We start from the raw sequence: 27449 nt of genomic DNA, 5'->3' as shown, positions 1-27449 counted from the left end.
CAAATGCATCAAACTGCAAATTCTAAATTGAAATTAAATAACTTTTTCGGCTAGATTTCCACTTTTAGTTGTACGTAGTCTAGAAGGAGTTTGAAATATTATTATTTATCCAACAAGTTTTTCTAAACAATTTGCACTTGTCCTTTAGGCACGTTTACCAATTGGAACATAAATATGTAGCTCATGTTTGTGACCATCATTCAAAGTGTCTCATTTTAAAGTCAGCTCCACTAAGCATTAATCTACAGTTCAGTTTAGCTTATATATCCCATCTGTTTTGGAGGCGTCCGATACAATCATCTCGGTCGGCTTGTAGTAACGAGGAATTGGAAACCAATTTTGTCTTTCTTATTTCAGCGTGTCATGAAGTAAACATCTCGCGTTTCGCCGGCGAATACGCAGTAATCTCTTGAAACAGATGGGCAGGGAAAGTTTATGTCACTAGACGGTTTCATCCGTTGTCAAGATTTATGCTCAGACCTTTCTTCCCCTTCGGGCGTCTGAACAAGAGAGATGGTCCAGTTGAGGCGAGAAAATAACTTTTCTCTTACGATCGGCCGACGGCTTACTTGCACTTGTAATGTTTGAGGTTGTTAGGAGTTGTTCTGTAGATACCAGTACAAAAGACAAGCTAGCGATTTCTAAGGCTTCAGGAGTTATTTTGGAGATAGTCGTTTGACAAAATAGCGTCTTGGGATGCAATAGTTACTATGAGGAATACCAGCAAAACAGGAGTACCTGTACGAGTTATTCCGGAGGTATCACTATGATGAGAATGTTTTTCATATATGAAAATGTGTGGATTATTCTAAGGATACTAGGAATACTTACAGGGCAGTAGAGAAAGAAGGCTCCGAGCAGAACAACGCGCATCAGAACGGGACTGGACGCCTTCATGACCTGCAAGAATGACAAGGAACGTCCAATCAGAAGTCTTCGTCTTGAGAGATTTCAGACTGTGTCTTTTTCGTAAAAAGTTATTTATAAGGCCTCTTCGCTTGATGAGTGGCTGATTAATTGAATAGCATTTTAACCTTGGTGCAGAAGAACAAGAAACGTTAGTGACGCATTTCCGTTTCCCGTCATGCAAATGCCAATGTTGGAATGAATGGAGAAATGGAAGTCTGTGAGCACTGCATTCTGTTCTTCTTGAGGCACTTAATGGTATTTAATGCAATTAATTCTTTGTAAGGAAGTGATTGATTGGTTTTCTTTCACCCTGTGGACCAGAAAAGAAAACACTGGGAAGACAGACAAGAGAAGGGTCAAGAAGAGTTGATAAGTGAGGAGAAGTGACGACAGCAAAGTAAAGAGGAAAGAGAGAAAGAGACGAAATCTTGACCAGATGAACAAAAGAATTAAGCAAAACACACACACACACTGCTCTAGGTCAAATAATGTCTTACAATCTCACAAGAATGCGCAGTTTGCCACTAAATAATTAAACATAATTATTTAAGTCAAACCAAGAGTAAAATCAGTCACAAAAAATGAAATATTTTATTTGGTAAGATATGGCAATATCTACAGAAAATAATTAAAATAATATTACATGTATCGTATTCATTCACAGTTTAAACACTATGTATTTATCATTCTCTCTCTCTCTCTCTCACACACACACAGATAGTTGATTTAAGATGAAGGAAATCACAGGGCCAATCACTTGCATCTCTCCATGGAATTTATGGCAGTCTGAAGCTTAATTTTATGAAATCCATTAAGCTTTATAGCGCTCAGAAGATTTTAACTTTGGGTGAAGTCGTGAGATAGCTCTGGAATTTAAGAGGGGATAAAAGTGACCGGAAATCATAGGTGATTATAAATCGTGTTTTATGGGAAAGAAGATTTGAAAGTTTCAGTTTTACGGTTCCCCTTGAAGTAAACTGTCAACTTTTCAAGATTTGTCCAAGGTGATATCATAGAATCGCGATAACCTTAGAAGAAAAACTAAAATCTGCACTGTGATTATCCAGGCAAGCCACAGCGTGCGTTACTATCGAACTCTAGGCAACGACAGCGTGTGTCACTGTGCAACTCTAGGTTACCAATGAGCAGCGAAAAACGTAGTGTGCGCCACCTGGGAACTCCAGGCAACGACAACGAAACTCCGAGTCTAGTGGTTCAACCTGCTCACGGCGTATGGAAGCTGATCACAGTTCTCTCCTCCTTTTCATCTCCTGATAAACCATCACTCACTTCTACCAGATGTTTGTCTCCTGTTCAATCACATATTCTCAAGAATATAAGTAGTTAACAAACCTTAGTAAAGACACGACCCAGCCACTCCAGGACGTAGTTCCACGAAGAAACATGCTATCTTTCGTGAGGACGTTGTAAGACAGCCGAGAAGAAACTTGCAGCATCTTAAGAAATGTTTGGACATAGAAAAGTGCTAGAAGCTTCTTGTAGTGGTCAAAGCATTTGATATTGTAAAATATCGCACAGCGACTGATCTTTGCACAGCATAGCAGCCATTCTCTAAAATAAGCCACAAACAGAGCATGGACGAGGACACCCGGTTTCGGGATGGCCCACAAAAGGCCACTGAGACATGACTTGAAAGGTGAAGAGTGGTAACACTTCGCTGCTACCCAGAAGGTCCTCGGCTTGATGATAAGGGGCGTGAGGTCAGGGTCGATAACAACGTACTGTCCGTGTAAAATAGAGTGACGTGTCTATCCAATGACCGACTGATAAGCCGTCCACCTCTGCAATTCTCACTTCCTGCGGCGTCACAGAGAGACCAGCAGGTGCAGAACAGACCGGAGGCAGCTGCGCAGGATCAACAATCGTCGCTCAAGCAGCAGGTCTTTAGGCGGGTGAGTGATGGGCATAGCTGATTGGTGACTTAGTGAAGATGTAGTGACTACCTCGACGGACAGTCCCGCCAATACGGCGTGGACAATGCGTTTCTGCGCGTGTGGTTTGCGTTTCACGACACGACGCAGGGTTTTACCACGCACTTCCGGTTGTGAGGGACATCATCATACAGGCGCGATTTAACCTAATGGAAAATGTGTCATGGTAATACCAGAGCTATAAAAAGCAGCGACAAACGGTCACATAGCATGAAACGTAAGTGGTACATCGTGTCTGAAGTGGGAACTGTTGAAGGATAACCCCCGTCCCGAACCCTCTCCTTCCCATAGTCTTAACTTTACCTGAAAATCAGGTACCAGTTGTGCTGGGTGACAGGAGGAAGTTTCTACATTCATAGGCCTCAAACCGGCAATCGTCTGCTTCAAAGGGGAGTGCACTAAAACAAGAACTCACGCAGACTACACTAGCATCACTAGCATCTAGTCAATGGACAGCAGCAGCTGTAATGAAGACACTTCCAAGAAATGTACTCGCTTGACTCCCTGACTCTTCACCACAAGTCTGGAAACAACCCTTTAGGTGGACACCAAAACAAGAAAAAAAGCAAATTCCAGACTTGACTTCGCGGAACCTCTTTACACAATTAAAAATGCTGATATATATATATAGTATTACATTGTAAGCTTAGATAGTACTTCTATTAAAAAATAAACATCCTATTTGAAGCGATGCCTTAACATTTTTTATTGCTAAGGCAAGTTTGTAGGTAATTGAAGTAGGTATGAAGTCATACTCTATATTCAACTGCAGTAACTCTGGCTTTACTACATCCATAATTTTATTTGTTGTCCTAAGCGTCTCTAGAAATTCGCATAAAGCCTCAATTAAGCAACAACAAAAAATTCTGTAAAAAGCTTCACATGCACTTACTGCCTCCTTCACAAATGTAACTGTTGCTCGAAGGAACAAGAGAGAGAAAAATAAATAAATAAGATTTCATCAGTTGTAAGCTGGTCTCTCCTTTTCGGACACTTCAAATGATGGCAGCTTATTAATAGTTTCTGACGGCTCTAATACCCTTTACATTAACAGATATTGATCTCGTTTGGGGTTTTTTCGCCTCCCTTTCGCTGTTTTCCACCTTCTTCGAACTCGTCATCTTTGCAAGGCCTAGCATCGTATCGCTGCTGACCTCTTGCCCAAATTTCCTTCCCAGGCAGTCGGATCGACAACAATCTTGCCGATGCCCTGCTAACAAGATATGGTCCGTGCTGACAAGTAAATACTTGATCGATCGCTAACAATATTTTGAGAGGCTGGGTGGGTCAGCAACTGACGGGCCGCTGCCCCGGGCGACCCTCTGCTTTTCACTCACTCCCTCACTTCTCCCACCCCTTCCCCCACATCCTCAACTCGTCCACAGGAACGTGGTGCGAGCTCGGTTCATTTCCTCCCCAAGCACAATGTCTCGTCTGATCGTCGACGTGGAAGATGATTATGACTCTACATGGCTGTGGTAATTGTACTGTCCATTGATTTTGTTCATTTGATCTGAAGAAACATCTCTGCTTGAAACACAGAACACGTATGTCTTTGCGAAATCAGACGATATTTGCTGCTTCGCTCTCTTGTTTCTGTGATTATGATGGCATGGAACATGAAGTGATTTCGCAAGATTATAGTACGTATAATGAGACAGAGGGGACATCACAGATAAACACCAGCATAAAAGCGACGACCCTTAAATGAGGCAATGATGCTGATATAATAAAAGTTGCCAGCCGTTTGCAGTGTACTTCAGTCCGCGTATCGGCAAGCAGCAGTATCGTGCAGACAGAGTAACGACTGAAACTAACGAGCAATTGTTTTGCGTAGCATAGGATGATGGGATAATATATATTCACTTTGAAGGTTGCACACTTTTCTGAACGGGTGGCTTAAAGGTCTGGTGGGGTGCAATGTTTTCATACTGACTGGGTAAAGTTCATTAAATGATACTAATTCCCACAATATGGATGAATCCTTTCATTCCCTTTTTGAGATACTAGCCAATGAACGTCACCGTGCTAATTTGTGACGTCATGTTTGTACACGGACAGGCTTAATCAACATTTGGCTCTAATTTTCCCAATGGCTGATACCTTCACAGCATAAACGCATCCATGTTCAGTCGTGATGTCAGTGTTGTTGACTTCGACCTGTGCACCGCATTGTTTGTCAATTTGTATCTCAAGAACAGAAAAGGGATGTCTATCACTCAGATTTCGGAAAAAAACATTATCCTGCTCTGAGCTTTATTTAATAGCTAACAAAAAATGCAATGTATTTAGACCTTTAAGTAAAAGCTTATGCATTCCAATCATATATTTTTCAAGTTTTCCAACATTGCCTCTTGGATACAAAGTATGAAAGGAAAAGCGGCTCACCTCTTGAAGGGTACATGGAGCCAACATGGAGGTAATATGTAATAAAATATGACTGACCTTGACCTCTCGGTACTGGATTGTAAACCAGAGGAGAACGAGGATGAAGCACATGATGAGTCCTGACACGCCCAGGAGGATGCTGCGCTGAAGCCAGTTTAAGGTCAGAACGCACGGGCTGGGGTCAGTGCATGTGTCGCATCCCGGAGCGCACGGCATGCACTCGAAAGCCATGTCGTAATTGTTATCCAGATGCTGCAACAGCACATGCGAGGGAAATCGTTTGCTGACAATTTCAGCACATAAAAAACAGTCACAACAGCAGAAACATCTATATAGCTTGGTGTATAGAACACTTCAGACTGCCGTCCAAAATAGAAACTTGCTACAAACATTGAAGAAACCGTATCAAAATAAAAAAATGGCACAACTCACCACCAATCTCTTTGATTGAAATATTTTTTCTTCACCTACGCGTTATAGGTAAATTGTTAGTGGTAACTGAATATTTAAAAAATGGAGGTTGACAGGCCTCCAGAAATAAATGATTTTCCTACTAGACTTTTAAAGGAGGTCGTAACGACCTATCCACAAGTGTGAGAATAACTGTCAACCTTTAGACTATTGGCTTAGGTGAAGGAGACCTGAATTACTGAAAAGCAAGTTTGGATCTTCGAAGAGCTTTCCACCCCAAAAATTGAAACATTTATTAAGAGACATCTGGAGAAGAAATAAAGACACAGAAGGAAATTAAAGACAATTATATCAAGTTATACAGCCATGTCTGCATATGGTGTATTCCCAGTAGATAATCTGTATAATTTTAAAATAGAATTTAGAGTTCAATAAATGTTTTCATTTCAACAGACATAAATGTCTTTATGATACCGAACCTTGACTGTGTACAGGGAAACAGAAAGTAGTCTTTACGTATAGGAATATTTGCTGAACTAACTGTATATTGTCAAATGTGTGACTATATCCTGCAAGTTTTTTTTTATTCGATGATGATGTAAAAACAGTTCGCCAAGCACAGTCACATATTCCAACATGGGTCAAGGAAGCTGAGCCACCTCACAGCACAGATTTTGGTTACATGCCTGCAGACCTTTGTCTCAGCCAACTTGTATCACGTCCCGACAGTTACCTTAAAACGGTGAAGTGTTTAATCTTTACAGGTGAACGCACGAAGTACAGGGGTTAAAAGCTTTACCTTTCTTTTCTTCTCGTACTCCTCTTCCACCAAAGTACCTTCGTAGTAACGCTTGTCTTCCGATGGAAGCGGAAAGTAGAAGCCATCTTTGCATACGCATTTGTAGGAGCCTCGTCGAAAGCCAAGCCCAGATATGACTTCACACTGAAAAAAAAGAGAAAAATGAGTGACTGCATTCAATGCACGAATGTTTTTCAAGGAAATTTATGCTGCAGGAAATCACCACACAGCTGTGATAGTGTGTTGACTGAAGAACGACGACAAGTTCTGAGACAAACGTGATGGACATGTACTTTAGGAACTTACTGTCGTAATACAGGCAATACCTGTGTTCAGTAATGTCCTTGCCTCTTCTCTCTTCTTTCTGATACACATGCATGCACGCTCACATACGCTCTTACAGCCTTCGCCGATAAACAATCGAAGGAAAATAGTCGTTGTTTTTGCGAAATCTTTTAAACGACTTCGAGCAATGTTTTTATACGAACTTTAATATTTTTCTACAAGCAAACGTTTAATTCATCAATCTTTATTTAAGGTAACGTAGCAAAACAGACAGGCAAGGAAGTGCACAGTACAATTTCTGTGACAACCATTTCAACACAACGTCCGGCAGGATCATGGCCTTTGACCTTCCTGTGACGCAGCTGAAATGTCTCACGTGCCAGAAGAGATCCCAGACGGGAGATAAGAGCTTGAATGTTGAGACAGTTTCCTATAATTGCCAAGAGATTTCGCGTTGCTGAAAGAGGGATATGGATTCAGTTACAGAGTGGACGAGTCATGCAATACCAGCAGCAACAGCACCCAGGGTGGCAAATCGCCGGGTGTCCTTCTATATCTTGTTATCAGAGGCGGCTTTATCGCCGGCCAAGAAGATCTCATCTACAGCTAGGAACACTGATGACGAACTAACGAGTTGATTTTTCTATCCTCTAAAATGCGAATCTTGTTCCTCGATGGCGGCAGTCTCGACTGGCCTTTTGATCTCAAGCAGGCACAAGAGCGATGGGGTATCCGTTTACCTAATCATAACCGCGAAAAGAACAGTCATTTACGGATCAAAGACGAGTCCGCCGCACCACCTTAATCAGACGTCCGCAGACACAATTCCAGGCCAAGATAGCCAGCAAGCCGCGGGAAAAAAACCCCAAAAAAACACAGCGGTGACTGTTAGACATTGGTGGAAAATATCGAGACAGAAGAATTTCACGAAGGACGTGCAGACTGCGGCTTCAGCCGGGAAGGGTAAATAAAGCTCTAAACTTGGCTTTTTCTCGATTAGTCTGATGCAGGGAGGGTGTACTCTCCTCGTAGTCTCTTCCCTTAATCCACTGGCTGAAGAAACCACGCATGTAGACAACAAAGAGGCGGCTGTTTATTTGTCAGCTTTGCTTTTAGAAGGTGTGGGGATGGCATGCTGCTCAACAACAACCCTTCCTCCCTCAGACAGACGGACGGTCAGACAGACAGACAGACAGACATTGCGCTTTAACATTCAAAGGTAGCTGGCACTCTTTCCGAGCGCAATTTTCTGATGTTTCGCGCTCTGAGACTAAGGTTATGAACAGTGGCATTTCCTTCTTTCTGCTTGTGAGCTAGCGCTGAACACGTTGGTGAAGTTAGTGTTAAGTAATGAGTCTGCCTTCTCTCTTGTGCTTCGGCTTATTTAGTTGAAACACCTCCGAAAAAGCGTCTGGCTTTTCATCGGCGAGGAGAGACTTCACGTTACATGTAAGAGGAAGGAGGAGGATAGTCAATGAAGCCTTGATTACTAACGTAGCTCTATTTTTACCATGGCTTAAGAACCCTCCTGGAGATGACTCTTGTTCAATAAACTTTAGTCTATTGTTTGCATTTTTAGGACAAGACATCCTGAGGAAATGTCAGACATTTGAAAAGATTTTGAAATCTGCAGCAGAATAATCATTCAGGATTTAATACACATACAAGAAAATGCCAGCTTGTTTTTAATTTTAAATCTTTTTCAAGCTCATTTCCAGTTCCTTATAAAATACTTAAAATATGTCGTGAAAAACATTACGACGATGACGATGATTCTATTTCGGCACAGAAGAGATAATCCCCTAGAGAGCTCGCATGTCCAGCGAGGAATCCATCTTGCAGCCGTTGCAGCTGCGACACGGAGGATGGTCTTGTAGCGTGCCGCAGTTCAGTAAGACATGTAGACATTTAGAATGCAAATCTTCTGCCTTACTCACGGCTCACCCCACCTACACACCCTCCAAAAGACAAATACAACAAACGGAAGCTTAAAGACATTTCTGATTGGCCAGATAGATCTTGCCACTAGAAGGTAGCAGGTGGAGACTGTGGGACAAGACACTCATGGCTCTGCATAGTCTGAAACCCTTAGCAGTTTTTAGACAAATTACACTGAAGCTGCGAAGTAGTGTCTAAAAAAGGAACAAAGGATGGCACATTTTTTACACGACAGTCAAATATTTGACATTTTAGTCCTAGTTAAGGAGGTTAAGATATCTGGCAGCACAGATTTTGGTTAAAAGTCTGCACAGTTTTTCTTTAGGACTGACGGTTGCTGATGTTTTGCTGTCGGTTTTTGTGACGTTTGTACATTCTCTTTATTGTTACTATAATGCTCTTTTTGCCTCAAGTAGTCAATACTGCTGGAAACCCAAGAAAATGCAATGAGTGGAGCGATGCAAGCTCATGAGAGAAACAGAGAGAGAAAATAAATTGTGGCTCTCTAAATGAGGACTAACGCGAAATATTTCGAGAATTCGATGATAGACACCAAGTTCGAAGGCTGAAACCACCAGTTGAAAGGAAGATTTTGAAAAAAAACTTGAAGTAGGTGGGCTGACAAGTCTATCGGAGCATTGAAAAGATGCATCGGAACAGTAAAGTCCTTGAGAGAGACACCGTATCTCTCGGCCAAAGGCTTGCTGACGTTGAGGGCTCCTGCACAAGCGCGTCCTCCAGAGGGCGTGACGTATTTGTTCAATCCCAGAGATGAAATGCATTCCCGCTATGCGTGCTTAAAGGGTTCGTGGAATTTTCTGTTTATCAGATTTGAATTTTATATTTATTATATTTGAATTTCATATTTATAATAAGCGTGGATTTTGTATTTATGAGATACGAATTTTCTTTTTATCAGATAAAACTATTTAACTTCTGCTAGCGGTATGCAGTTTTCTTATAAATGTTTAGTCTGGTGCACGCTCACGTAAAATAACCCGAACTGCAATACTCCTCCTCCTCCCCATCATCATCATCGTCATCATCGTCGTCGTCGTGGCCTTGGTCGTCATAGTCGCTCGACTTAAAATAAACCCTCGTCTTCCCTCGTCTGCACGTTCTACGGCCACGCACAAACACCTCTCCAGGTCCTGGCCGAGCTGAGACTGACTCCCAGAACAAGCCGCAGATTAAGGCGGTCGGCGCGCTGCAGGATGTTTCCCCCTTCTGGCATCGAATTTCAATCCATCATTGCGGGCCCCGTCAGTAGCGTCGGGGCTCTCGCCTGGTCGATAAACAATTTACAGTTGGCCAGCAAGCCATTAATGGGTCTGCTTGCATCTATCACGGTCCATCACTGCCTATTGTACCCTTGTTTTGTCTTGCGTACCTACCACTGTTCCTGGAAACTGCCCTAACCGGCCAGAACAACTGACCAGTTAGGCGGTCTGAGTACGGGCTTAAGGTTAATAGCACTAGACAGCAGGCGGGAAGAATGAGAAGGGAGGCAGGAAATCACCCCTCGTGAAACACACGACTGTCGTAGTTAACTAAAAACAAACCTTCATTAGCGAAATACCGCGACAAACCAATTTTAAACCTTGTGTATTAGTTGTAAGGTTAGTCTATGTGACAGGGTCAGCATCTTTGGTTAACTCAAAGCCAACATCACACGAAGGGTGAAGAGTACCAGAGAGAACCTTTGAAACTCCCGAGACTTTTATGGACTGTAGAAGCCAGACGGCATTAACTATATAAGTGGCCTACTTTTGTTCGAATATTTCGATCTACTAAAACTATTATAATTACCTTATTTATACTTACATTATATAGCTAATATTAAGTATCTATTAAGTTGACCATGTATTATTATGTCTACTCTGTATTATTTTTATTATGTTTTCTTTTGATTGCCTGATATTATTAGTTGCTGTATGAAAAATGGATGTTTGTCTGGTGATATTAATATTTATTGTTTGATAAGAGGATGCGACTGGTTTGTTTTTAATTGCTGTTCAGAGTTGATGAATGATTAGAGATATTTTGTGACTTTTTATGTCAGGTATGTCTAATTTCCGCAAATATTAATAAAGTATTATCATTGTCATTTAAGGTTGAAGATAGTTAAGGCTATTAATTTAGAAAAAAAGTTATAAAAAAAGCCTTTGTACTACAGTGCAAACTGATTAAAAGCTAAATATATTGGTATAGAAACACATGCTCATCTAACTATGGTAAGAGTAAACACTTACTTGAGGAGGAGGGCTAAGAATGTGTGACAAAATATCACAAAAAGCAAGATGGTTTGTTAATTTGTATAACCCTTCGTACGTGACTCAAAAGCCACTGAAGGATATTAATTTACTCTTCTAAAACTTTATTCTTGATAACTCGCATGTTACACCAGTAAAAACAAAACAAATCATCATAGTGTCACATTGACACAGCAAACAGTCATGGTGACAAATAACTGGTCCAGATGGCCTCGAAGAGCGCTGCGACAGTCATTAAGGCCAATGTCTTCCGGTTTTGAAGGCACTTTTACCAATGTTGCATAAAATTCGTTATTTCGCCATTCTTTACTTTTTGCATAAGGTCTGTAATAATGTTCACGATGATACTGTGCAGGCCACTGTTTAAGAAGGTGATACGCCGTGCTAGTTTTGCAAATTTATGGTACTGTATCACTACAGTTTACGTTTTTATACACCTAAAAGGGCAGTTACATTTCATCAGTTTTTTTATTCTTCCCCTTTTTTCACTTTTTTCTCACTTGCCTTTTTCCTTTGAAAAAATAAAACAACAGTAAAAGCAAACTAAAAACAAATAAAAAACCCAACCACCAAAACCTGAAAATAGCAAACTCTTCGCTACGTTGTGAGTGCATTATCATTGTATCCCTCAACGTACTCCCACGGGTAGATGGTCATTCTAGATTCTAGAACATTCTAGAACAGCTCCTAACTCTTCTGCTGATTCACACGGTTAGTGCTGCTCGTGGTGGCAGTGGTACCAACAAGGGCTGCTTGATAAATTTGCCCAGGCGAAATGGCAGATGAATGGCCGCAAAAAGAGATATATAAGAGAGTAGTAGGAAGACAAATCGCCGAGCAAATCTTCGTTTGCACAAAAAGGCGTCAGAGACGGGGCTGTACCTCAGGGTCAAGGTCGTGCCCTCAGTCAGACCTCTGTCTGAACAGAGAGTCTCTCCCCCTTTTGTCACCAGGACACTTCTTTGGATTGGCGCCCGATCGCGTCGCAGACGTCAATATTTCAGGCAGATGGAATCAGGGCCTCCATCCTCTCTCTCTCTGTGCATTCATGCGAGCGCGAGTGTATGTGTGTGTCTGTTGTTGTTGTGTTTAAAACAAAAAGGGGAGCTTTTTGAATCTCAAAGTAGACCAGACAACTAGTTTTTCATTGCAGCGGATGACAATACGATTGGAGATTATAATGTTAGCAAAACTAAATATGTGAACACAGGCACCTACTTTCACTTCCTCGCGCACACATGAATACACAAAAACATATTACTTTATGCATATCTTAATAACCAAGATAGAGAAACGGACAGTTCACTTCATCAATTCAAAATGTCGTCCTTTATAGTACTATCGACTGACCTGAGTAGTCAAGAAGGCAAGAAGAAGAAGAAATTGATCCTAAACGACTAGCATGCAGACGCTATATAGACCAGTTACTTAGTCGCTGATGGTTGCATATGTTTAGCAAACACCGAGACGCCTCCGGTTGTGCAAAGAGCAGGGACCTGGTGTGCGTGGGATGGAGGTGGAATGGGAGAGAAGAGCTGACGGTGCGGTCGAGGACAGCAGCTCTTGGCAATGTCAAAGAGATCAGAAGAGTGGAGCTCCTGTTTCATTTTGAATTTCACTTACCGACGAGGACTTACTGTTTGATCACCGAGTCTGAATAAGACGAAAGAACCTTTGAAAATAACAGGCATTATATAGCAGCTTAAGTCGAAATCTGCAGACGGCGTTTCCCATTAACTTTATGGAGAAAATTTGTTAAGTGCAAGTTCCTCTGCCCGTCAGCCGTCTTCTATATTCTCCACGAGGGACATTTTAGGATATTAAGGCAGTCAAGTGCGGGCCGAGCGAGATTCCACAAGGCCAATGACTGTAATTCGTCACCCAAGGGATTACAAGAAACATCAATTTTGAGAATGCGCATAGAGATATTTTAATATTGATTTTTCCCTTGCTTCTTATGTTTCTGCCGGACGGGAAGAAGGTTAATAAATATCAATACCAGGGAAACTTGAACAGACATCGTGGGAAAACAGCCACCTTTCATGTGCTGCAGGCTTCTAGACAACCACAAAGAAATCTTTCCATCTGCCGGTAACAGCGATACAAAAATCTGGAGTGAATCTCTTCAGATGGTAACACATATCGACGTACACCTATGGCAAGGAAAAGTAGCTGGTAGAAGACAAACGGTACTTTAAAACTGCTTCTTCTTTTCCTCATTTTCGAGGACGGTGTTTAAGACAAGTGAGGCTGAAGGAATTAAAGCTGGGCCCTTTGGTATTTGTTATTCTTGACTATAAATCCAAAGCATTGTCCTCGCTAATAAATACACTTTTGTCTTACTGACGATTACTATTATTATTACTTTTGAAGTTACTGCAGTTGTAAATCTTTTAGAGTGTACTAGTTCTGTAACTTGTTTTATCTTAATTTGACATATTTATTTACTCTGTTGAAATAAGCTTCGGGTCAATATAACCCTGAGACCTGATCAATAAATGTTTGGGTTCTTTCACTCATTTGATATTGAACATGTATACGGCCTTAGCAAGGAATCGCGCTTTTTATATCTTGATTTTTTTTCTAATTTAGTTTTGCAGTTTTTTCTGTTATAAACATGTATATATAATCGATGCCCTACAGATTACTGAATTAGTTTCCTAGCTACTGTTGATGCTCTAATGGATGATGATGATGATGATGATGATGATGATTTGTTTATATTTTACCTAATTGTAATAGAGCGAGAGTTTTTTTTTTAACATTCCAAACTCCTGTCTATGCAGATGATAACTACGAAGATGTTAGTGATCATGGTTGCTGTTGTTCACTTTCTCCTCGAAAATGATTCAGGTATATTTTTTAATGAAAGTTCGAGTTCTTTTTGATGTTATTAGTCCAAGAAGAATTGTACGACAAGCAGTGGGGCAAACAGTAATATCAGACAAAAATTCAAAGAGCTGCATTGTTATCAATCAAGAAAATTTAAGAGTATAGTACTGCGGTGGGGAAATCAGCCAGTCGATATAATATTCGTAATACATAATCAAAAACAATTCTATTTGCAGAGAAGCTATGATTTATAATTTTGGTGCTGAGTAGAGTAAGTCTTTATGCATATGTTTCAGCAAAAGACGCTTGCGTTCTAATTCTTTTTGGGCCTAAACCTCTGCCGTCCGGACTAACAATGACTTTTTTCTCTAAACGTGATATAACTGCTGATCAGACTAACTGATTTTTTTTCTGTATTCATGATATTACTGCCGAACAGACTAATAGTGAGTTTTCTCTCTAGACGTGATATAACTGGAGTGGCTGCTGGTCTCCTCCTCGCCCGCTCCTCTCTCTCTCGGTACTCCGGTTCTCACCCCACTTGCTCCTCACCCCTAACCCCCATAAAGCTAAATTACCATTAGATAGAAGCATTTTCAAATAAATCACACAGTCATCTGACCTTAACATAGAGCATAGGGTAGCTCATTGGTGTCTAGCTGCAGGCCGCACATGTCACATGACCTGGCATTACAAAATTACTTTATTTCGATCTGATATTCTCGAATGATATGTATTGTTCGAGTTAGTCGGGATAAGATGCGCCGCTTGTCTGACCTTACTACTGTGTAAACACGACCTGCAGAGCATCTCCCTTTCCCCCTTTCCCTCCTTGCTCGTCTGCAGTTAGTGGCATCAGGCTCCGCTCAGAGCTGCGTAAGAGTGACTCTTTAAGAAAACTACAAAATGAAGCTGTCTTTATTCACCTTTTACATCGATAAATATGTATCAAAATTTTATAATGTTATATTATATTTTTAATGATAAAAAGTTATTATCAGCCGTCAGTTATAACTATAAAATAAAAATGCAATCCTGGATATTAAGGAGAAAATTACTAGATTAGACAAACGCACATTTGAAATATGTTTATATTTTAGAAACAATAATACACGTGGAAAAATTAACTCATATTCACCTACTTAATAACATAGAATCAATAATAAAAAGTAGAATGCAATGACCGGGATTGTTGCCCATTAAATTTTGATTTGGAAAAAAATTCTTACCAGTCTGTTGAGGGAATTTGGTTTGGACCTTTTTTATTTTTTTAACTTCAGTCAAAGCTTCTAAATAAAGTTCAGATATGTAGGGCTGCATTCCAAAATCAGCCTGCTTCATTTTCTGGGTAAAAAAATAGCTTCGTGTACATGATAACCTGAGCTATGTTTCTTTTTTTTGACTCGAAGACATGCACAGATTTGTTGAACTGAGCCGCACCATCTGTTACAAAAAATACTTGCCAGCAACAGAACTCCAGCATAGGAAAGTAATTTTCTTATGCTTTCCTAATAGCAGGTGAGAATGTCAATGTTTGAAGGCAGAATTAGGCAAAATTATGTACTCATACTTTGGACATTTTTATAAAAAATTAAATTAAGTCGATCATAAAAAAATGTTGTAATGTTGTTCTTTAATATTAACTAAAGCTATACTCGTTTGAACCCAAAACATCTGGTCGATAATTTTACAATACGTTAAGTCTCAAATGACAAGTCCAACTCACTATTAGCTAAAGCTATGCTCCGTTAAACAGTTTTTGGTCTGTAAGTTTACAATATTTTACATTTCAAACGCCAAAAAAGTAGAGAGTGAATGTTCGATCAAAGAAAAAAAAGTCTAACATGATTTTTTTTTCACTTTTCTTGTAACAAACTTTAACATGAAGATGTGAAAAGAACACAGACTGGTTTAAACATGTTTAGTTGTGTAAGATTTTACGTTGTTTTTGAATGGCTTTCTTGGAAAATGGATATACTCTTAAATGACTGTAACTTATGTACATATGTTTGTTTTACATTGTAAAGCATTGTATTTTATGTGTTATTTATCTGTCAGACAGAATAAATGTTTAAAAAAGAACACTCAGCAGAACTTTAAAAAGCTTACAAAAATCTAACATGAACATGAGCATCTCACAAAGAGTAGCAGAGAAACATGTAAATGACATTCGAAGCACACGCATTATACCCCTGGTAGAAACAGAATGTGATGGCCACAAGAATAAACATCTTTTGTGGCAAAACCATTATAGATTGATCCACGGCTGGATTGTAGAAGTAGTCTTAGAAGTAGAAGTAGCATACTGCACAGACAGGTATCAAAAACAGGAGCAATATATTTATAAGCGAAACATATTTATTGTGCATCCATTTAACGTCCATGACTCACGAAAAGCGCAAAGATCCATTACAGAAGAAACAGACTAAGCGATACTTCTGGCAATATTATTATTTTTTGGTGTGATCCGTAGCAAAGAAAAAACAAAACCCTATAAAATGCCAGGAATTGCGAAGGAGGAGAAAGGGAAAAAAGCAAGATCAGAGACATGTTGCAGGAGTGTTGGCATACAAGCGGCATCAACAGCAGGAAGACATCAGTCCACGCCCTTCTGAGAGCTGCACTAGAGTACGCATCCTTCCATGGTCTCTCCTCACGGGGCCCTCGTCTTCCATGCCGTATGGCAGCAGTGGTGCTAACGAGTAAGCTCCGTGATGGATGTGTGGTTTCCGGAAGATCTTTCGAGAAGCATTTCTTTCATTAATCACTATGGGCCGAGCATGCCCCGGGACGAGACCTTAGTGATTGATGTGGCGTGCGGCATACAATGGCGACCAACACGAGTTTGTCCGAGTGCCATGCAAAATCGTCTAATTAGGAACGCAGTAGGTGCATGGAGGCGTTCCCAGCGTGCAGTGATTGCGCTGTTAGGTAGTCAGTGATAGGATGAACAAGCTCATATGATCAAGAAGATAATGGTTGATTGTGCACAATCTCTTTCTATCGAATTCAAATCGTTACTTGGAAAACAAAACGATGACCTTTGCTACCAAGACATTAGATTTGTGAACAACTCAGTTTTCCTTATCATGGTAACCTTGGAGCTTTCCTTCTCTTCTTCTGATATATTACTCCATCCCTGCATCTTTATGCCCAGTCTACCTAGAACTGCAATGCTTCTCCTGCCTGGTCTCCTGATGTCAGCACGTGTTTCCGTTACAAGCTGACAGTGTGCTCTTGCAACACCCCAGGGGGGTCGTAGAGTGCAGCTAAACACAGAGACACTCCAGGCAAGGTCAAGAAGCATCCTGGGACTAGTGTACAAGACGAGGTTAGATGTATAAGATAAAGCTAGGTGTATAGGAAGACGCTATGTGCACAAGGTGACACTAGAGCTGGCTGGTGGCTAAGACATGGTAGCGGGCTCAAGTGTTTATGTAACCGTTTCACGACGGTTTGAGCTGACTGCTTGGTGTTCGCCATTTTAGCAATATCCAAGCGTTATGCTTTTCCCTTGGCTCTCTGCTGGCCAAGGACTCTCAGGCTGCTGAGATTCTGAACGTGATTCGGGATTAAAGAAACAGCCAGGGACCTCTCATTGTACCTGAGTATATTTTGTGCATGCTTCTGCTTGCCGTTGGTCTTACAGCATGGCAATAGGAAAACGTACTTCCAACAAACAGCTGTAATGCAGCAGCAGATTTATAAAGAGCAAAAGAAGGATTTTAATTCATAAGGCGCTTTTCTTTCTGAAATCCCTCACAGTTTCAGAGAACACAATTTATTAATGAGTTTCGGAAAAGCCTGCTGAGGCTCGCCAGACGTTTTACTATAAATTTTATTCCGCCCACCCTGCACATGGGTATCTGATTTATCATGGAAGGAAAAACGACAGTAGAGGGTTTCCTAGACAAAGCACTGGCTGCGAGAACCACTTAGAGTTCAAGGAGCTCACTAGTCCGCCAGGCTCCGAAATAATTTCAGTAAAGAGAAATATACAAATGAACATAAAGCACACAAACATTTTAAAAAAGACATCACAACATGCTGACCAAAGTCAACTGTAGTCCTGAGTTTATGATGAAGTCCCAACGACTTGGGCATCTCCTCTGTTTGTCTCCTCCCGGTGTTTCTGACGGAGTGTGGTGAACCTTTCACGCCACCCAGCGTGCACCGCGGACAACTATCGGTACTTGCCACGCAACGTCCATTTCGCCATTAACCGTTGCTTTGGAACCGTCACGTCAAGGAGATGTCAGGTACTGTAGAGCAATGAGACTTCGGTTCGATGCTCTGTTCTTGTCGTCACCACACAGCGGAGAGATAAATAAGTAGCAAGGGAGTAAGGGAGAGGTCGAGAGGGATGTAAATCAAAGAGGAGTATCAGTCCAACAGATCACAGGCGAAGTCTGTTCAGTGCGAACAGACGATAAAACTACATCATCAGTTGTTTTTGAAGCTCTAGTTCAAGTAGACAGCCGAGTTGTTAGAGTACTGGTGCCCAGCAACGTAAGCTTGGATCCCTAACCGGTTCGATACCAGTGCAGTGCAGTGTACTTCTTACCCCTCCTCCCTTTCGGAGGAATGGGAAACTTGACTTGATCGAGAGCTGAGGTAGGAAAGACAACGAAGGAGAGATTAAACCTACAAAACTACTGGTCCCAAGAAATGAGTTGTCTCTAGTACCTCAGTCCCAGCAACTGAAAGGTTACTGGAATATCACTGTAAATTTTAAGCCCTCGTTCACGTGACGAACTAAACCACTCTCACCACACACACACACACACAGAAAATGAAAAGACCTGATGCTCTAAAAAAAATTTCTTAGGTAATCCAAATTAAAAAGCACGAAATACTTTCTAAAACTAGAAGAGAGACTAACAGACTTGACTGGGGCTTAAAATATACGACGACTAATCGGTGTGAACAGAAATATGCCATTTTTTGCTACATTCCAGTGATTAACGAATGTATCAGGCCGGTGGCACCTAAAATGACTTTTCTACAGAAACAGTTAAACACGACACTCTAAACTGCAGTAAGAATGCCGATGATGATGATAATGACGATGATATCAATGACCATAATGATGACGATGATGATAGTGAAGACAAAATGTATGTATTGAATGCACGATTGCTACACGATGCTTTTACAGAAAAGAAAATCTATTTTCTACATCTGTTCTGCTTTGCAGTGTATCTTGTCTCATCGCTTGCATCGTAACCTCATCGCTCATGGCAGGCCTCGGTTACCTCACAGTTCAGCTTTGCGAGCAGACCGCACGGGAAAACAATTTGCATGTCGTCTTCCAAACGAATGCTTTAATTCGCGACGACAAAAGCAGACCTTTGGCGAGTGTCTCGCTGCCCGTGTAATCCAACTGGAGCTTGTCATTTCCGCCAATCAATTTTCGAGCAGCATTTTGTTCGTTCCTTGTTCCTCTGTGACAGACCCGAGGACCGACCAGAGATGGGTTTGATCGATCAGTGTGCTTTGCGCGGATCATCTCTTCGTCAATGATTCACGCAGTTATTTTCATGCAGCATAATCACTTGTCTTATTTCTGGTACGCAGTATTCGTAACAAGAAGGAGAGACAGGGCATTCGACGAGTTTGAACAAGACTGGTCAAAGTAGAATACCATTACACCGAGGAAAGAGTTTTAAATACAAATAATAAATATTTGTTTTTATAAACAAATAAATGTTTTATTAATTATTATTAATGTTCATTTAGAAATGAAGTTTAATAATTATGAAATGCAAGAAACTGGTGTGAGCAAGCAGCTTAGAGAGGAAAAGTCGAGGTCCCGGAAAATCTCGTACCCAGTTAACAATGAGCATGAGGGAACATCAAGAAATGAAACGTCAAGTTTGCAAGAAGCTTCTTGAATCCTGTGGATAAAAATGATGAAACAGAAAAGCAAACACTACGCTGAGGGAAAATACAAAAATCCGATAAGAACATACATCCACCCGAGAAACTATGCACCTGATCCCCTCCCACCCAGCAGCAAGAAACGACCGCGAGATCGGGAAGATTGCTTGAAAACCATCACGTGACACCGCTTTTTCTCATCGTTGAGATGCGAGTGAGTAGTAAGCAAACATCAAATGCCATTTCAAAATCAGTAATTACTGGGCCTGAAGGCACAATCTATTTTCTAAAGCCCCGTAGCGAAAACCTGCCAATTACATACACTCTTTGCTCTCATTGCAAGTCAGAGAAAGAGAGAGAGAAAGAGAAGGAGGGGTAGAGAGAGTGGCTGAGAAAAAATAACTAGGAAGAAATATAAAGCAAATGAAAGAAACAAGAGAGGAAGAAAGAATTAGAGTAAGAATGACATAATAAAATAAAAAAGAACAAAACAAGAAACAAGCAAGAAGTAGAAGCAAAGAATGAAGACAAGGAAAAAAGGGACGAGCGAAAAAACTAAAAGGGGAAAAAAAATTAACGAAAACTGGAAATAAGGAATAAAAAAGAAAACATAAAAGGAAGACAGACGGACGGATGTACTCAAAAAAACCTCAACAACATACTAAGCGACACATTTCAAATGACAGACGAACAAAGGGACAAACACACAGCATAAAATGTCGGTGCCAAATCCTCCCTTGAAGAAGATTTCAAAAGTGTGATTTATAGCACTCAAGGGAAGGCTACGTGCTTTGCTGTAGTCAGATAATATGCCTTGCAGACCAATGTAAATAAATCCGTGATATTTAACCAAGCAAATGCTCCTAGCCAAATGCGACATTGTTACGACCACGAAGGAGCCATACACAAAGTTGGGCTAAGCCTATAAAAAATAATTAGACAAGTTTTGTCCGCACATACTCCATTCCAGCAAAGTACCCGCAGCCAAGGCACGTTTGCGTTCGCCTGGGCTTTTATCAACCAAACAACATTGTCACGGTCAATGGCTGATATTCTGGCACAGACATACAACGAGAGGCGATACACTCATCCACCTCCAACCCCCGCACACGAACCAGAAAAACACACACACACACCACCACACAGGCTGTCTTCTTAGACTGCGAGCACGTTATGATACGTTCCATTTCTTACAGACTGTCGGTCTTGGAGACATTTATTTTTGTCCTTGTTAACGGGGAAAGGAGGAGCTGCAAGACAGTTTAGTTGGAAGGCTTAATGAGCGCGGTCGGCGGATCACAATACCCGGCACTGGTGCGCCGTGGGTGGATGGAGAGAAAGAGAGCGAGGAAAGGGACGTATGGGCAGGACTTGTCCACTTTACCCTACCCATCCCTATATCCTCCATGAACGTGACGACACATATTTTGTGTTTAACAATGTGAGTGCTGTGATCTGTGGCAGAGAGGTCAGTTGAGTGCGTTTCTTATAAACGTCTGTACTAAACAATATCGATTCCCCCCAACCTCGATACTAGTGTTTAAGAGTAATGTTTTGTTGTTTGTGTGCACACGAAAATATCGTTTTCACAAGTCAGACTATTTGACCTGAAGTGTTTTAACCTAAGTCTGTGACCGCAAGCACCGTCACCATCACCAGGTCCGACCATCAACGTCGCTGTTCTCATGATAACTAGCAGCACAGCGCGGTAACTTGTACAATTCGCAAATATTGCATCAATAATATTACTGCTATCATAACATTATCTCTTCCTGTTCTGCCTTATCTTTCTTCTCTTCTTGGACCTCCTCTTCTCTTCATAGGACGCCCGCTTCATTCTCATTTTTGGACTTTTTATTACTTCTTCCTTAAACTTTCTCTTATTTCTGTTCTTAGACACTCTTCGATCTCCTTTGAAAACTCCTCTACTTCTCTTTTTGGACATTCTCAATTTCTCCCCTTTGACCCCCAATTCCTTCTTTTTATGGGCGTTCTCTACTTCTTGGACCTTGGCCTGTGTTTTTGTCTCCATGGTTCTACTGTTGCTAGCTGTTGATACTGATGTATTTTTTCCCTTTCCGACTACCGTCACCATCAGCACCATCAGAGTTCGCGCTGACAACCAGAATATCAAGCAGCAGACTAGAGCAGGGCCGCCGAGAGCCAGCCCGGGCCCCGGGACAGACGACCTCTCCGGGCCCCTTGTACTTGTAATCGTAAATTATTTTTTATCAGTATATAATGTATGCTTACAATTCGAATCTCAATATCTACACTTCATTCAGTAACGAAATATAGACTGCAAACAGTAGGACAAGTGCACTAGGATCTACATCACTACTTAAACATAAAGTTGTTTACATGCGAGTGGTTAGTAAATGAGGACAAATGATGTTAAAGGATCAGACTTGTAGCACCCCGCTCCACAGACCTCCCCCGCACCCCCCGAGTAAGGACTGTTACGTCAGCAGCGATGTCCAAACCTCGACAGATTAGAAAAACGGCTAGAGCCTACAGACAGTACAACAATCATTTCCAACAGCCTATTGCATGTGTGATAAAGATATAGCTATTCGCCGTCTATACAAGGAACGGTGTCTGGCATTACACAAATACAACAGTGTCCGCTCGAGTACTAGAGGTCCATACACCCATTGCCTTAAAATTACACGAGTGGTGCTTTGCGGGCTTTACGACTCGCAAAAAGTTCGATAATACAATCGAAATCGATTGTTCTTGCGAGCCGAGACTCCACTGCCAGGACTCCTAAGCTGCTTAACCGATCTTGGCACATTGTTGACCGCAACACGTTCTTTACTCTGGCCAGAATGCTGAAAGAACGTTCTGCTTGAGCGACGGTAACTGGCAATGTGCAAAAGATTCTAAGAATCACTGTTATATTTGTGAACAGGGTGTCGATCTTTAGATAGTGTAATTTATTTAACAGTTCTAAGGGTGTCAGTGATAAATCTCCGAGGTTAGCATTATGAATTGCTTTTAAGTGTTCAAGTTCACTAATCAAGTTCTCCCCCGATACATCAACGCTATACTTCTTAGCAAGGATGCTAGCACTTTTACATATTTCTTCGTCACTCATTTTTGGGTACTTCCATATCACCCAAACATCGTCTCCAGGTTCTTGGCAGCGTCATAACGAGAGGTCATGTTTCCAATGACACAGTCCAGAACACGGTAAAAAAACGTTGCGCTTGAAATGATCTTCTGGAGTGCAAGCGTCTTCTGTATCAACTGTCGTGCCATCTGGACATAGTTTCTTTCGTTTTCTTTTTCGTTCGTCCGTATAGAGGAGGCGGCCACGTCACAGCTGACAGCAACATTCTTGCTCTCAACCAAGATAGACTCCCACTTGTTTCGTAAGCAGGTTAAATCTTCAATGAGACCTTTTATGTTTTCAACCTCGGCATCAAGTGTGGCCTCTCTGGCTTGTAGCACAGTGCTTCTAAAATTTATTAGTGTAAGGACTTTCAACCAAATCGATGACATCAAAATGCATTCGAAAGAATTCAAGTAGGTGTGGATGCCATGCACATCAGCACGCGTCTCAGCCGTAAGATTTAACTCCTCTACCAGTTCTAAAGCTTTTTTTAATCTTGAAAGGTGTGCCACAAATGGTTTTACGCTGTCTAACCTTGCTGACCAACGTGTATTTGCTAAGTTGTGCAGAGAGCAGCCAATAGTTTCTGTCAGAATTTCCCATCTCTGAGGGCTGCTGCTAAATAAAGTATACAGTTTCTGCACAGCTCCGAAGAACGTTATCACTTCCTGACAACATTCAGCAGCATGAACCCCACACAAATTTAAACTGTGACACGCACACGGAGAGTACATCGCTAAAGGATTGTCTTTCAGTATAAGAGCTTGCACGCCCTTATATGCCCGGCCATATTGCTGCCGTTGTCAAAGCCTTGCCCGCGACAGTCTGACAGTGATATGTGGTGCTTACGGAGAGTATGGCGAATAAGCTCTGCTATTGCTTCTCCAGTTTTCTTGTTGCAGTTAACAAATTCAAGGAATCTCTCCTGCACCTCATATTTATTAGTACACGCATTCAAGTGTACATAGCGCAGAATGAAGACAGTTTGCTCAACGTGTGCCGAGTCAGGAGTTGCGTCAACAATGATGGAATAGTACTTGGCTGCCTCCAATTCCTTTAAAATAGCTCTAGTTACCTTGCTGGCACAACATTTAATAAATTCGTTCTGGCTGTCAGAAGAAAGGTAGTGAACTTGCAACCTCTCACGATCTATTTGTGAGTTCCTCACTTTGTTTAAGTGATCTGCAAGCACAGGGTCATAATGACCAATCAGTTCTAATAGACCAAGGAAATTACCATTCGATGGATCTCCGATAAGGTGGCTTGTTCCTCTGAAGGCCAATCCTCTCTCTCCAAGGAACAGAACAACATCAATAATTCTTTGTAGAATTAGTTTCCACTGCTCTGTTTTACTTTTGATGCTCTGTATTAACAGATTGTCCACCCCCGTGTCACACCGTAAATTTTTTTCCAGTTGACGCCACTGAATATAGCAGTTTTTATGGCTGATACTGTTTTCGTGGTCGGGAACTTTTTCATGTAGTTTTTTCCATTTCTGAGCAGTAGTATATCCGTAGGGGGAAGCCAGAGATGAGCGACTTGCAGTTAGTTGGCTGCTCAACAAACGGCAGGGAAAACAAAACAATGCCTGTTTACCTTTACTCCAAACTAGCCAGTCGCGTCGTACAGTTTCGCCGTTTTTCAATTTAATTTGAAGCAGCGAAACTGGAAATGAGCGTCCCGAAGAATCATCCGGAAAACATGCTGGTAAATTTGCGGGACCTCGTCGAATAGCTTCTTCAATATGATAGGCAGAAGTCGTTTTTGTCTCTAGTAGTCCGACATCAAAGTCATTACAAGGACGAGTCGGTGTCGTCTCCGTTAGGAGAGTTTCCTCTTCTGGTCCCTCGTCTTTGTGCCCCTCTGAAGCAGTAGGACAAGTCAGTAAGTGATCTTCAATTACTGAACAAGCGAGCTCTGGTAGACAGTCGCTGTTTCCAGCTTCCTGATGAACATCAGTGGATTTAGCTGCTGCTTCGCCTGCTTGGTCACAGTCATCAGAGGGCTGATTACAGTTACTAGATGTAGCGGTAACTGTAGAGGTGAAGCCCACACTCTGTAGCGTTCTTTGACGTGTAACTGTGCTTTTTTCTCGTGCTGCCCTTTCTTTTCTCTTTTGCGCTCCAGACTTGTGATGATACATGGCAACTCAGGCGTTGAAAGAATTAGTAAGTAACTGGAACGAACACAATTTAAATATTTTTATATATGTATATATCATAATTTATACCAGATATATATAACTGATTTGTGCTTGTTCTTGACGGCAACTACATGATTTAAATCAGAGAGCATGTGCGCGGTATGTGCATGCGTGCGTGGTGCGCATGGCACTGGCATCGATATAAATCCACACATTTTGTCAAACTCAACTAAATTTGACAGGAAGATTATCAGACAAACGGGCATCACCTGGACAAAATGCAGTACCCATGCTAGTAATGAATGCAAGAAAGTGAATGAAATTGTACCCGTTACATTTTACTCTACCGTGGGTAAGTAGACCTCTTCGTTGCAAAGGCGTAAACTTTGAAAAAGATTGCTTATAAGGCCTGCAAGATCTCGCACACTATTCTATTTAGTAAAAAATAGTAAAATAGTGTCATACAACCATCACCTTTTTAAAACTGCCAAAGGCTAAGACGTATCTCTCTCGTAATCTCGTTAGTACCTCTTCTTATTGTCTTCTGTCTATCCCAACACTGTGGTATCACATAACACTTTTGTACTAAGCTCACTGACGTGCAAGGAAATGTTCTCTATGTAAGTGATTTATACTTCTACATGTAAAGAGGAAGAAGCGAAGAAGTAAATGCCTAAACAAGTCTTCATCGAGTGTCGTTAATAACCTCATTAAAAAAGTGTTTGCTGCTACCAACAGCAGAGCACATCAGTTATCATTTTTATCAACTTACATAACAAACACGCAGCACCTATCGAAAGTCCCTTCCTATATTATTCCTTTAGCAAAACCGCTCGCGCGCACGCACACACACACACATTTTGAATTTATCCAACTTTTTACGAAGCATAAACTCGGTCGACTTCAACCTCCATCAGTCACTAGCCGTTAAAATACGTGTTGAGTTTTAGAAGACAAAGCAACTGTTTTAAAGACTAGTTAGCTAGTAAATGTTAATACTTTTAATATTTAAGGAGATTACAAGGTTTTGTAAAAATGACAGAAAAATAGAAATGTTTAGCATATTTTAGCTGAATCGTAATAGTTCATAGAACAAAGTTATACATTACTAATATTGTCATTTTACCTGCTGACTAAAAACTTAATGAGCTTTTCTCACAAACTTCATTATTGTCAGTCACTCTCATTGACACTGATGTTCCTGCCTTGTCAAATGCTATTTGCCAATAAACAGAAAATCATAGAAGCATAAATAAAAAAATAGTGTACTTACCGTAATAACAAAGTGCAGCGTATCTCGGCTTTTCGAGTCTAGAAGACAGGGTGCGACAGGCAGGAGAGTGCGGTGTGAAATGAAGTGACTATCGCTATCTCTAAGGTCCAACTGTCCAAGCTTTCTTTGGTCCAATGACTCCGATCGAAAGGGATGGGAAAATTAAGTGTCAGGTCAAACACACGGCGACTTTACCGCTGACTCGTCTATCTCATAAAAATATCAGTCTACACCTCCAATTGTTCCAAACCCCGACCATTGAAGTCCCAGTCCAGTCCGTCGAGTCTTCCAGATACTATCACACCCCCGCCCCCTTTCCCTTTTGTCGTGTTGTCAGCAACAATGCATTACGGCCGATGGCCGGCATGGGTGGGTGGAAGTTGCTGTCATCTTAGTCACTGGCCTCTAAGTCTAAACTAAAACAGGGCCAACATAATTTGCCTCTACATTGATTGTGGGGTTCAAGACATGGAGAAATTTAATGAAAAGGTGGACAAACTAACACTTATGTCATAACTCATAACACATCTGTAAACTTTTCTTTTCTTCCCTTCTTCATCTTGAAACAAATATACGTTACACGAAGCTCCTTTAAAAACACATTCAAATATTTGTGATAATTCGAAAAGCAAATGTCGCAGCCACCGCAAAACTCAATATACAGCACCATCCATATATGACAGCTTCCTTGAAGACAACTAGCACACAATAAGAAAGATTCCGAGGTGGCTTTGGGGGATGGATGGTGGGTAGATAGTATCTCCTTTTCACCGGGAGCTTTGTCGGCAAAGAGCAAAAGAAGGTCGGAGGCCGATGTGTTATTACAGGGCGATGCTGGTACATCGCCGGAGGTCGTGCGATCGTCCCACACCCTTAGTTACAGTAGTCCGAGTCCTCCCCTTTCCGGTGACATAACTGTCCTCCCTACCTCTGTCCGTGCCATCCACCCACCGTGCGAACACTGTCTCTACATTAAATTACCTTTTTCATGCCAGACTCCTCTTATCATCCTCCTCCAGCTCCAAACTTCCCGCGACACCACCGTGATCAATTTATAAGTCTAATATTGCGGGACAGCAGTTTTTAAAATGTTTTGCAATAATGTGTTCTATTTTGCTGGCTGCGATAGTATTACAGGATAATATAGTCTCATTGTATCAAGGATCTACTGTGTAGACTAATGTAGTTGTTTGTTTGGTGATGGAGATACGGTTAAAGAAAGTCTCAGTGTTGCTTAGTAACTACAAAAAA

General features: G+C 41.3%; 1 protein-coding gene across 4 annotated transcripts in view; it reads right to left on the bottom strand.

Annotated features, from left to right (window-relative positions):
* The window catches only part of LOC112577171 (probable G-protein coupled receptor CG31760), a 216750-nt gene that overhangs the window by 21980 nt on the left and 167321 nt on the right, over positions 1-27449 (bottom strand). For all 4 annotated transcript variants that reach the window (XR_003102020.1, XM_025260167.1, XM_025260165.1 and 1 more), the window contains 3 exons: positions 6460-6603; positions 5307-5501; positions 832-900 (listed from right to left, as the gene is read on the bottom strand). Coding sequence is in view for 3 of the 4 variants with exons in the window: in XM_025260167.1 (XP_025115952.1) it covers positions 832-900; positions 5307-5501; positions 6460-6603 (408 nt within the window). In the remaining variant the exon portion in view is untranslated. The remainder of the gene's footprint in view (positions 1-831; positions 901-5306; positions 5502-6459; positions 6604-27449) is intronic.

This window comes from Pomacea canaliculata, linkage group LG12 (genome assembly GCF_003073045.1).
Source record: "Pomacea canaliculata isolate SZHN2017 linkage group LG12, ASM307304v1, whole genome shotgun sequence".
Taxonomy (NCBI): domain Eukaryota; kingdom Metazoa; phylum Mollusca; class Gastropoda; order Architaenioglossa; family Ampullariidae; genus Pomacea; species Pomacea canaliculata.
This window is presented reverse-complemented; position numbering and strand designations above follow the sequence as displayed.